Raw genomic sequence first — 13367 nt, forward strand, 5'->3', positions numbered from 1 at the left:
CACAGAATTGCTTAAGCTCCTAGACAAGTCTCTATTTTCAGTGAGAATGATGTCAGGTGTAGGAGATGTAAATATAAAAAAAACTTGCATACTTTGCTTAATTTCATTCTATGTCATTTGGGACCATATTGTGGGGCAACTCATCAAACCGAGCAAACTTTTTTAAGCTCCAAAAGGGTGTGATAATAATCAATGGTGGCGTAAATTCAAGAACATCATGTGGAAACCTGTTCAAGGAACTTTGTATTCTAATCACTGCTTCTCAGTATATTTATTCCTTAATGAAATATGTTGCAAGTGATACATCTCTATTTCCAACCCTAGCTCAGTACATAGCATCAATACTATAAATAAGAAAAATTTACATAAATACCTAAAATTACTTACCTTGGACCAAAAAGGGGTACAATATTCAATCAATTGCCAGCAACCATGACAAACTTGGTTTCATATGAAGCACAGTTTAAACAGGGTTTGATAAACTTCTTGATAGGCAACTCCTTCTACTCTACAGATGAATATCTTAACAGGGACTGTTAAGCCTGCTCAAGTAAAAACGTCTGTTAGATTTCAGTTTTGACAGCACTTGGTCACAACAACTAAGATTAGGTATTTTGTGTATGATAAATTTGTTACTAGTGCATAACAATGTTTCATTCTAACAGCGTGTTAATTCTGTAAATATTAGCTATTCCAGTTTATCGGATTGTATTCACCTATTTCGACAGTCTCGTGACAAATGATCCGGGTAGTAAGTATGATGGTAATCCCAAAGGTAAGGTCTTCTACTTTTTTATAAGTACATAGACCTGTTTATTTCTACAATGGTTTATATCAGTTTACAGCTTGAACATTTAGCTATTTTTCTACTTAACCACCATATCTGTCGATGCATTTTTGTAGTCGCTGTAGCAGTTTTTGTGTGCCCATGTCATACCAGTTCGCCGCCATGCTGTTCAGAAAGTTATGAACCTCTTCTTACACCTCGTCGTCGGAGCTGAATCGTTTTCCGGCCAAATATTCTTTTAACCTAGGGAACAGGTGATAGTCACTGGGCGCCAAGTTAGGACTGTAGGGTCGGTGGGTGATTATGTTCCACTGAAACAGTTGCAGGAGAGCAACTGTTTGCCGAGGGATGTGTGGGCGAGCGTTGTCATGGAGAATGTGTACGCCCTTGCTCAACATTCCTCTTCTCCGGTTCTGAACTGTCCATTTGAGATTTTTCACAGTGTCACAGTAGCTGTCAGCGTTAATTGTGGTCCCAGCGATTCAGCTCCGACGACGAGGTGAAAGAAGAGGTTCATAACTTTCTGAACAGCATGGCGGCGAACTGGTATGACATAGGCATACAAAAACTGCCACAGCGTCTACAAAAATGCATCGACAGGAATGGTGATTTGTCGAAAAATAGCTAAATGTTCAAGTTGTAAACTAACGTAAACCATTTTAGAAATAAACAAGTCTATGTAGTTATAAAAAGATAGGAGACATTACTTTTGGGATTACCCTCGTATTGTATTCAAATGTTTCGTGTTTGTGTGTTATACTTTCTGACATGTTACACACCAGCGAGAATCATCTCATTTTTTGGGTGTATGGAACGAAAACGGAATCAAATCTAATCTAATCTAAGAGATACGTATCTATTTGAGACGAGTTTCCTGTAGTGTTACCTGTGTTAAAAAGCCGGTGGTAAAAACTAGGAATTAGTGATGACAATGAACGCTTTTGCGTAAAATTGTGGCACTTTATGTTGCGCTCGATGTGGTTAATGGTATATCATTTGACACAGCATCAATACTAGTCGTCGACGTTGATACTAGTGTGACTGACTTGTTCCGGTATGAAAGGTCGTAGTGAAACAATTAATTGTTCCTATAAGGCTTCAGACTGACACATTTTCTTCTTTTCTGCACACAGGTGCTTATAGTACCCGATATTGACTACCTGCTTCCCTCAGAGTAAGATGAACTGACTTTTTTTTATTCCCAAGGCATGAATTGGCAGTTTCCTAAGCACGTAACTTATTTAAGTAATACATTAGAATGAGAGAGATGGTGATCAAGAGACATATGAAGGCAGAAAGGAATACATACACGATTTTTCAAAGTCTTTGCAACAAACGTTTGCAAGTTATTTATCAAGTCATTGGGAGCACTTCCTGTTAGAGACAATATTTGTTTGGTATATGCGAGTCCTCTGTACCTCCTGAAAGCGGGTAGACTGAGCTTATGGACAATCCTTCTTAAAGTTTTATTATATAGAATCACGCTATCTATCCATTCACCGTAGTAGACAGCATGCAGAGGAGACACACCTGCTTAGTAGGCACTGATAGATCCATGAAATCGCGTCGTTCCAGGACCGACGAATTCTAAAATAGGACGTCTAGAGGTGCTGGGTAGCGTGACGAAACAGTTTGTCCTAAACAAAAGTTGTTCCTCATGACGAGATTTAACAATCTTGGGCGTCGTAACAAAACTTTGCAACATTTATTCCAGTCTTCTATTATGCCATTTGCTTCTCCCTCCTGTCTTCGTCTATTTACCCCTGCCCCCTGTCTCTGCATCTCTCTATCTACCCCCTCCCCCCTCTCTATCCATCACCCCCACCTAAATATACCCACAGGTAGTGAGTACTACATGTACGAAGTTTGGCTGAATTCGAATCGATATTCATAATTTCTACATCTCCTCCTGACATGTATTCTATATATATACACTCCTGGAAATGGAAAAAAGAACACATTGACACCGGTGTGTCAGACCCACCATACTTGCTCCGGACACTGCGAGAGGGCTGTACAAGCAATGATCACACGCACGGCACAGCGGACACACCAGGAACCGCGGTGTTGGCCGTCGAATGGCGCTAGCTGCGCAGCATTTGTGCACCGCCGCCGTCAGTGTCAGCCAGTTTGCCGTGGCATACGGAGCTCCATCGCAGTCTTTAACACTGGTAGCATGCCGCGACAGCGTGGACGTGAACCGTATGTGCAGTTGACGGACTTTGAGCGAGGGCATATAGTGGGCATGCGGGAGGCCGGGTGGACGTACCGCCGAATTGCTCAACACGTGGGGCGTGAGGTCTCCATAGTACATCGATGTTGTCGCCAGTGGTCGGCGGAAGGTGCACGTGCCCGTCGACCTGGGACCGGACCGCAGCGACGCACGGATGCACGCCAAGACCGTAGGATCCTACGCAGTGCCGTAGGGGACCGCACCGCCACTTCCCAGCAAATTAGGGACATTGTTGCTCCTGGGGTATCGGCGAGGACCATTCGCAACCGTCTCCATGAAGCTGGGCTACGATCCCGCACACCGTTAGGCCGTCTTCCGCTCACGCCCCAACATCGTGCAGCCCGCCTCCAGTGGTGTCGCGACAGGCGTGAATGGAGGGACGAATGGAGACGTGTCGTCTTCAGCGATGAGAGTCGCTTCTGCCTTGGTGCCAATGATGGTCGTATGCGTGTTTGCCGCCGTGCAGGTGAGCGCCACAATCAGGACTGCATACGACCGAGGCACACAGAGCCAACACCCGGCATCATGGTGTGGGGAGCGATCTCCTACACTGGCCGTACACCACTGGTGATCGTCGACGGGACACTGAATAGTGCACGGTACATCCAAACCGTCATCGAACCCATCGTTCTACCATTCCTAGACCGGAAAGGGAACTTGCTGTTCCATCAGGACAATGCACGTCCGCATGTATCCCGTGCCACCCAACGTGCTCTACAAGGTGTAAGTCAACTACCCTGGCCAGCAAGATCTCCGGATCTGTCCCCCATTGAGCATGTTTGGGACTGGATGAAGCGTCGTCTCACGCGGTCTGCACGTCCAGCACGAACGCTGATCCAACTGAGGCGCCAGGTGGAAATGGCATGGCAAGCCGTTCCACAGGACTACATCCAGCATCTCTAGGATCGTCTCCATGGGAGAATAGCAGCCTGCATTGCTGCGAAAGGTGGATATACACTGTACTAGTGCCGACATTGTGCATGCTCTGTTGCCTGTGTCTATGTGCCCGTGGTTCTGTCAGTGTGATCATGTGATGTATCTGACCCCAGGAATGTGTCAATTAAGTTTCCCCTTCCTGGGACAATGAATTCACGGTGTTCTTATTTCAATTTCCAGGAGTGTATAATGTCCGAGTCTCTTCGTTTTACACCACACGACTCTCGAGAGGATGTTAAACTTACTTGTGGTGTTCAGTCATGTGGCTTGATCTTACATCACGAGACACGATGAAAAAATTATTGTCTCGTTCAGTATTCATTCCTGCGATCTGGTTGACACACAAAACGACGAAAGGAAGGCACAAATTGCAATGCATACGTTTAAAAGTCCTCTAAGGCAACCGCATAGTGGGAGTAAATGCTAAGATGTCTTTTCGGACATTTTTACGTCGCACCTATGGCAGGGGGAATCTTACTCCCACAGTATTCTTGTACAAATAAAAACTCATGTACCTAACAAGTTTGACTGAAATCGCTCCAGGTGATCCTGCATTATGCTTCAGTGTGCTCTTCATTGCAAGCTTTGTGGTATGTAGGTGAATGTTTACTGCTCAGTGCCTTTTTCCATATAGTGAGTACTAGTAAACCATTGATTCCTTAAGGAATCGATTTCCCCTCTATAAAAGAGCATCGAACTTCTCAGCACTTTGAAAATGAGTTAATTTGTTAAATACTTGACGTTAAGCATAAAGCTTCGAAATACGTCTGAAATTATGTTTGAAGTTTCTTATAAGGCTCTATGTGTTTTCATTCTCAAACACTGAAGGGGGATAGTCCGGGTAGCACGCACTCCGTTTTAAGAAAACGTAGTTGTGCGAGCATCTGGTTGTTTATGACGTCATATCCGTGAACTATGTTTGGTATAATTATAATGCATAAACAGAGAAAATTTAGTAAGTGACAGATTCTTTCCTTTTCATCATTTTGTGGGGGTTGGTTCTTATGAGCACAGTGCTTAGTTCTTGATAGCAAGTGACATGGGCAAAAAATTTGGACTAAATCGATCCAACGATTTAGGAGGTGGTGAACATACATACATATACTTGTTTTTATTCGACTCTAAAAAGACGGGCTTATATATATATATATATATATATATATATATATATATATATATATATATATATATATATAAGACCGTCTTTGTTATAAGTGGAACCAGTTGCAGTTGCTGAATTATGGCCGACGTTTATAATGCAACAACATATTTGATTCGTGAATACAGAAAGAGACGTCAAACCGAATTTCAGCGACAAACATCTGTAGAATTTGATGAAATAGAGATGGCACAGCCGCAAAACACTGTCAAATAGGTAAAGATGTATAAGCTTTTACTGATTGAAATGTAAGTAGAAACCTAAGTCATACGTGGTTCCTATATTTATTTGTGAGCATAAGTCCTATCAGTCAGTGCTATGCTCTTATTGTGATCTGACAATTTGCACGTCGAGCTATTCAGACGTCCACAACGTTACAATAGTTGAAAAAGTGGATATATTTCCCGTTTATAGCGAATGTCGCCAAGGTGTTAGAGCAGCAGTGAGGTCATATGTAGAAATGTATCCTGACCTAGCTAAGCACTCACGATCTGGCTTTGAATACACTGTAAAAAAGCTCAAGCAGGCAATTGTGTCTAGACTAAATTACGCTTACTACGAAGAAGAACTGAGGAGAGAAATGTCACTAAATTTTTAGTAAATCCACATGATACTAAGGGCCAGCTTGAGTGTGCGAGCAAAATCAAAGAAGTATTCTACGAACACCACAGTAGAACCCAATGAATTTCATGCTTTCCTCATTTTCGGTCCATGGCAGATTGGTGACTGCGAAAACAACAAATTGTCTCTCTGCAATTTTTTTTTTGCCGAAGGTTGACAAATATATCTTAAATACACTATACTGTTCTGTTCATAACACAAGCAGGCCGAGAGAAGAGGGTAAACGACCTTGGTATGTAAAGGTGTGGTGGGGGCCTCCAGAAATGACATAATTGGTCGCTGTTTTACTGACGAAGCTGCAGTTCCCAACATATATTCTGTTATTGAAAGACGATCCATTTGGTACCTATACCACGAATGTCCCCCCCCCCCCCCCCCGCCCCGATCAACAGAAATAATTAAAGTTCTTCCTGGGAAAAATGACGTGTAGAAAGCTACATTTGGCATCAGCGCCCTTTTGCCGAAGAGGGAAATGGAAACAATAGAGCAATGAAACATCGACAGCTCTCTAAGATAAGATTTCTTTGATGAGACAGGCACTATTGTTTCGCCGGAATTTCTGTGTTTTATCTATTAATGCTAAAGATCAATATTTTGAACACTTGAATTGGGTATCATACTAATAAGCATATGAATAATATTCGGATTACGTGATTACGTGTTTTCTTACATTTAGTACAGTTGTGGTACGTTTACTCCTGACGGCGTGACAGTAGATTGACGAGCCAGTATCTTATTACTGTTCTATCAAGTTCCACCTATGTTATGACGTAAAAGCCTTCTTTGCGGGCTATTTGTAATTACTTCGAAAAGATTATAGTTCCATAAAAAACTACGTCGGTCAAATGGTGTGACAGCCGTTCACGTGAAAAATAACTTGTATGCGACAGAAAGTATGCCACATTGCAAACTATAACGCAAGATGATGCATTTACTCCGAATACTACAGTTGGAACTTGTTAAAGGAACATTTGTCGAGACTGCTTCGTCTAATCTATAATGAACACAGGAATGAACGAATAGCCTAGAGCTTAACGCAGTCACGAAAGTCGACACTAAATATTCTATGCACGCTCTGAGGACTAAGCCAATGTCACATCTACAGTGATCTTTACTGCGCGTTTCCCGCTAGTTAATTTTGATGGGGTACTGAATCTCATATGCAAAATATTCACACACAGTTACGAGATGGGACCTCGCGTGTCGACGTTTGCGTTGCTGGTGCTGCTGCTGGTGGCGGCTGGTGACGCTCACCACAAGTCAAGCCACGCCACGAGGCACGGCGGTCGAGTCAGAGCGGCCCACAGGGCCGGCAAGGCATCCCCAGTGGCGAGGAGCAAGGGCGCTTCCGAGGAGCCGCTGCTGGTCACCATCAAGGCCGCCAAAGAGCTCGAATTCGACTTCGGAGACGATGGGACGTTGGAAAAGGAACTGAGGGCCACCGGGCGCTACGACCCTAAACTGGTTTTGGGATACGACGTAACATGTAAGAATCCTTGTTAGAAATACATTTATCATATTTGTTATTCCTACATATTTGTTATTGCTTGATGCTAATCATGTCCAAGCAGGTCATCGAAAGACAATAAAATCAATAACTCAGCTGTGCTAATGTCTACAAAAAGTAGGATAGTCAGGGAGCAAGTGGAAGGAGATTGATTTGTGACGACCGTGGGATTTGCCAAATAAGTTTGGGAATTTGATTACGGTTCATATGGAAACTACAAGAAGATAACCCATGTGTATTGGACGTAATTGTTGCATTTAATGGTGAAACAGGAATCTAAGATTGCTTCTCGTATTGTGGGAGATGCGTTATTTAGCATATTATGTTATGTTGGAGACTCAAATATGTATATGTCGCAGAAAATATCAGTGATGACCACAGGTAACTGTCACCTTATCTCTGTAACTGTAACAACTTGTGGGGATATGAAGTACTCTGCAGACATGCAATCTCTGTGCTGAACTGTTCCTGGCATTTTGATCCATATCTCGTACTCTCTTTCCTTTTCTTCGATCCCCCACGTTTTTCCTTCATTATGCATTCTGCCTGACTTTTATCAATTTTCTTTTCGGAAATAATAACTTGTACTCAATAAATGTTTCCAGTGCTTCTGCCCTATCTTGTTGTTAGCATTTAGTTCAGCGAGCAAAACTTTTTATAACAATATTAATTGAAAATATAGCAATGATTATGACAAATATTGTAACTACTTTTGTTCTTAATAGTAAGATTGCGTTTATAACTGTTTATATTCATATTGATATATCAAATCCAAAGAAATGTGATTGCACATGAAAGGCGGTGTCTTAATAATACTAGGTAAAATGAATGTGTAAGTAAATATATAAATCAGTAATCAAAAATTTCCCTCGATGAGGAAATAATCTTCAGAATATACCGGTCTACTCGTTATTCCTTCCCAACTTCGGCTGCGTGTACATTCTTCAATATATTTTAGGATACTTTATCTTCTACTAGCACAGAAGTCAACTTCTTCTTACTTTCGTAATTGCCTTCGTTTGTATTTTACCTTAAAATCGAATTTTTTCAAAAAATTGTCCTCATTGTAACTAGAGGATCCTTTCAGAACTGTCTCTCATTCTCGCTATATTGATTTCAGTCGATAACTCACGAAAACTCTTCTCCTCATTGTTTCTTCTCCAGTTTTTGTTAGGGTTACTTATATAGTAAACAGCAAAAAACATACCATGTAAGGACCAGAGCGAGTAATCGTTTCCTCCACGCAGTAATCAACGACTCTCGTCCAAACATCTGTGGTCGTCAGTCTCAGCTGTGAGTTCTTTCACTGACCGTCTGTTTCAGAAAATATGGTCGGATGATACTGTGCTATTCGTCCTCGACAACGGTGTGTTGGACGTTACAAAGAGTCCCAAACAAGTGTGTCAATCCAAAATAACCGTCTTCGACCTGTTGACTGATGAGCCCATGATCTCCATATTTACTGAGAACGCACCCTGCAACTCGTATTACAACTATTTCTGGGTGAGTATTTATTGGGAAAGAAATTATTTTTTTAGAATAACCTTCTTTTTTTGCTTGAGAAATTATAAAATTAAGATACCCGCTTGCTGACTAATAGTCTTCTTGTGCACTTCGAGAGTTATACATCTGCATCTTGCCGAAACACATATTTTCCAAGTATTTCCTCTACCTCTTCTCTCTTTATATTTTTGTATCTAATGATTATGAGAGGTAGCCTTTAACTACACACCCCGCTGAAGTATTCATTCCGCTATGTAATCAATAGATGTTATTTCATACCTAATATCACTGTTCTTAATTTCGTCCCTTCTATTATACGTCCTTTTACTGTCCCATGACTCGTTTCTATTCAGTAAAGTAGGGGCAGCCAAAGTTTTACAAAATTTTAATCGTATCTGTTCCCGTGGTTTTTTTGTTTCTTTTTCAGGCACTTGTTTACAGTTCCACAAGGAGTGTAGTCCCCTTTTCAAGCAATAACACGGTGCAGACATTAAGGAAGAGCTACATTTTATAAATTCATCAGGGATATACGCTCTGAGACTTTCCATTACATAGCTGATTCGCTACCGTATTTTCCTCCACGGCCCGCTAATAAAGTACCTAACTACATACAACCCACTAGTTGAATACAAATCAGATTAAACGCAGGAGATGATCAGAAGCTTGCAAGGATGTATAAGGGCCGACTATCATATGCTTATTAGAATTCTGTAAAGCCACTGACACCTTCAACTTCGACATTTTACTTGCCAAACTAAACAGCCAAAATTTCTTTAAAAGTGCAGTGCTACGGTTTAGCTCATTCCTTGCGTCTCGCTAGCGAAGCGCCATGTCTTGCCCCATAAAGTAACTGCAGTATCCTGAACACTCGTCTAATATAGGGTGCCTAGGAAGCCGTTTTCTCGGATCGCTAGACAACAATTCAAGCAAATCATATTACAGTAAATTAAATTGACAATACTTAACTTCGCATATTCACAAAGGTGTGTCACAAGTAAATGGCGACATGCAAATAATCAACGTCCTTTGGTATTTACAATTTCAATGCAAGCAAAACAAAACACCTCATAAATCACTGCTGTAGCGTTTGTAAGACATCTTGTCCTCTACTCCGGCAGCGGCTACGCGGCGCCGCGCTGTTATTCGTATAGATGCCGCTCCTGTCTTGGTGTCGTCCTAATCAGCGTACTGTTGGCTGACGTCGTCTCACAGCCTTCTCTGCTCTTCCATTCTTCACCGTCGTATCGGCATTTGTCGTTACGCCGGAGCAGTAACAGTGGAGGAAAGCAATATCGGGCGTCCCTCAGGATTCGGTATTAGGACCAGTACTTTTTTCATTATACAGTTATGTCAACAAAGCGTAATCAACTTTGCCCTACTGCAGATACCACACGTACGCTGATGGCCTGCAGTTGAATCTAAGTCAAAGGCCAATAAACCTGAAGAAAGCTATTGAGGATCTCATTATCGACTAATATGCATTATCAAAATGGGCACAGATTACAGAGTCAAATCCCAAGCCATACAAAATGTAAACGGCACTAGTTGCTCATTCTAAGTTCATTAACCCAATACATAGAGAATCCCTACCATGGGTCAAATATAAGTTTATCTCTCTCAGCGAAGTGTCTAGGACTAATGAAAGATAGACATCTAAATTGGAATGATCGCGTAACTGCAGTGTGCAAGAAAGCATAAGCACTTTTCCATGCCATACAAAAATATAAAAAGCTCTTTCCTCTTGACCTGGAAAACAAACTGGGGCAAACACAATATCTTTTTCATGAAAGCTTAGAGCGGTTCGAATTGATTATGAATGCCTGTGTTCGTTATTGTTGTTATGTTCGAATTTTTTAATCACGTTTCACCATCATATGCACAGCTATCCCGGCTGCGTGCACACAAGCGCAGCGGTTTCCATACCCTATGTCTTCTCTACTGTGTCATCAATTTACACTGTCACTCGTTCATCTCCTCGACCTTAACGCTCTTGTATGACCACATGGCGGAAACCCCCGTTCACATCAGCACAAAATTCTCTCTGTCCTACACCATCGGCCAAACAGCTTGTCGAAGTCCTTCTCAGTAGCAGGCACCTATCTTTGTAATGAACTTCTACATTACATTAGAGATCTGAATGACAATTACAGCTTCAGAACATTGCTAATGACATATCCAATAAAGCAACAATGATGACCACAATTGGCCTTGTAGTCACTCTTTACCCTTCATTGTACACTCTTGTTTCAGCCGACCAGATTTTTTCCAGTATTCTTTGCTGGTGTAGTCACCTTACATTTCCTTTCTCCAGAACTCGCTACATCAGAAAACATCTGTTTTGTATAGTTATAAATTATTTTTTTACCTAGTACTACCATTTTTATTATTGTCATTATTATCTCAACCACCATTATTAATGGAAGCAGCAAAAGTAGTAGCAAGAGAACTGTCGGCAATACTTGCATTAGTTAACAATAAGTATTATTTACTGCCATCGTCGCTATAGGCACTCAAACTACTTTAATACTGCTTGTCATATGAAAATTGTTGTTCCTCAGGTAAATATGACGTAAAAAAGCTACTGTATGTGTGAAACTTTGGTCCAGTGTAAGTCATGGCCAGACGACCCAAATCAGGTCTGGTTAAATAAACAAATAAGTAAATAAACAGATATATCAGATACCCACCCTAGTTCTTCCATAACTGACGTAACTGTTTTAGCAACCATGGGAATTTTTGTCGGATTGTTCTCAATTACAGGCCGCTGTAAACAGTGATAGACGCGACGAGTGAGATATTAGCCTTCCTCAGTGATAACGTCTAACGTTGTAGAGGCTGTGGAATTATGATGGGTCTCCCTGATCCCCTCCCCCTCCCCCTTAGTATGATGTTTCCATAGGCTATAGCATCTGGTAATGTTATATTGAAACTGAGGAAATGTTGGCATAGAAAAAACCAGTAATATGAGCATTATTCCTTGAAAGTAGAGGATGCATCCTGATTGTTGGTTCCTGGGTTACTAACGTAAACAAGCAATGTAACCTTTTTTTCTTATTTGCTGGTACCATCTCATCTCGGTTGTTACTGATTTCCTTCATTCGAAAGAATTTGATGGCCGAGTTGTATATGTCCTATAGTCATGGACACCTGTTGCTTATGAACTCGTCAGGATGTTCGCAATTTGTAAATGTACTATCCTAGTGCTACGGTAAACACTGAGAACAATGATAGCCACATAAAAGGATTAAATGTGCAGGGCTAGAATTCACTCCAATCCTCAAGAACTGAGTATGTAGTGCAAATGTGGAGGATGAGGAGCAGAGTAAAGAACGTTTATTTTCGCTCCTGTACGTAGCCTGTATGGGGCAGCTGAAGGTTGTGTTCCCTAAACCCATGCAAGGCCAACAACAATAACCCAAAGTCACCAAAATGCATGCCTGTCACTGTTCTAGGAGCCAGAAATTGTGGCTGCTGACAGAAATTACTATCAAGGATTAACCTTATTACTCCCGGAGTACACGTCTACTCTTAATAGCACGCTAACAAAGTACACCTCTCCCGATGCAGATACAGGGTGTACACGCTCCGGGACAAACGGGAAATCCGAAAAACCGGGGAATTATTTTATCCCGGAGAAAACCGGGAAAAAACTCAGAAATTTTCTAGATCCCCGGGAATTTTATTCATTGTTTTAGCCTTCAGTTAAATTTTTATAATTTTGACTGGTAAGAACTCAGAAACACAAAAATGTGTCAAAGGCCTTAGGACGAAGACTATGGAATACTTCACAACAGCAAACTGCTTCCGATGAGCATGACGTCACAACTGTTTACATTAAGTTCGTTTAGAGCAGTTCTCAGCAAGCTCATACGCATGCGCAGTTGACTGGCTTACGAGCAAGGCCCTCTACCCTTTCTGACTACTTGATGTCTGCTGTAGCAATAGCAAGAAGCACAGAAAAATTTTTCTGGCCAGCGCGCATGTGCAGAGCAGTCAGGGTTTTAGTGTGTGTTTGTGGTGGGGGGATAGTGACCCGCGTTCACGTTTAGTGATTTTGATGTTTCCTGATTTCCTCTTCGTTTACAGTTCACTCGTCAAATGAAAACAGAACATATTTCTGTGGCCGGTAGCTATCAAGTGAATTAAAATACATGCATATAATTACGGAAGGCTGTTATTAGTTTTAGTTTTCTGATTATATTTTATTTCCACGTTTTTCGCAGTCATGCGTTAATCGCCTTGCACAAAAATTAAATTTTCTTTGCCTGTGTGCTAAATAAATGTGGCTTTTATTGATGTTTTGCGCAGATGCAGTCAATCTATAAGAAAGGAAGCGTTTGATTCCACAGTATTAAATAGTTTCAACTGTTCACTGAATTTCAAGTGTACATTTTCATATTCTGGCCTGTATCGCATTATGTCGAAATACAGAATCAAACATGAGACAATACAGTACTGGTACTTCAAGAAAATTTGCTTCCAGAAAAGCGCACTGAGAAGCTTCGTATCAGGTTAGTACCTACTTCATTGTGAATCTGGACATATGAATGTGTCCTATAAGCCGAATTATGCATTTCAGTATGGTTTACGAAATTCCTTCGAGTAACCTCTGATGTCCTAT

The 13367-nt window shown here is 41.3% G+C and overlaps 1 protein-coding gene across 1 annotated transcript in view; it reads left to right on the plus strand.

The window, feature by feature from the left end:
• Nucleotides 1-6924: 6924 nt before the first annotated feature.
• LOC124789004 overlaps nt 6925-13367 on the plus strand; it is a 54769-nt gene continuing 48326 nt past the window's right edge. The window contains exon 1 of the mRNA XM_047256290.1: nt 6925-7215. Within this exon, the coding sequence (XP_047112246.1) occupies nt 6925-7215 (291 nt within the window). The remainder of the gene's footprint in view (nt 7216-13367) is intronic.

The sequence above is a fragment of the Schistocerca piceifrons genome, chromosome 3 (assembly GCF_021461385.2).
Source record: "Schistocerca piceifrons isolate TAMUIC-IGC-003096 chromosome 3, iqSchPice1.1, whole genome shotgun sequence".
Lineage (NCBI taxonomy): Eukaryota > Metazoa > Arthropoda > Insecta > Orthoptera > Acrididae > Schistocerca > Schistocerca piceifrons.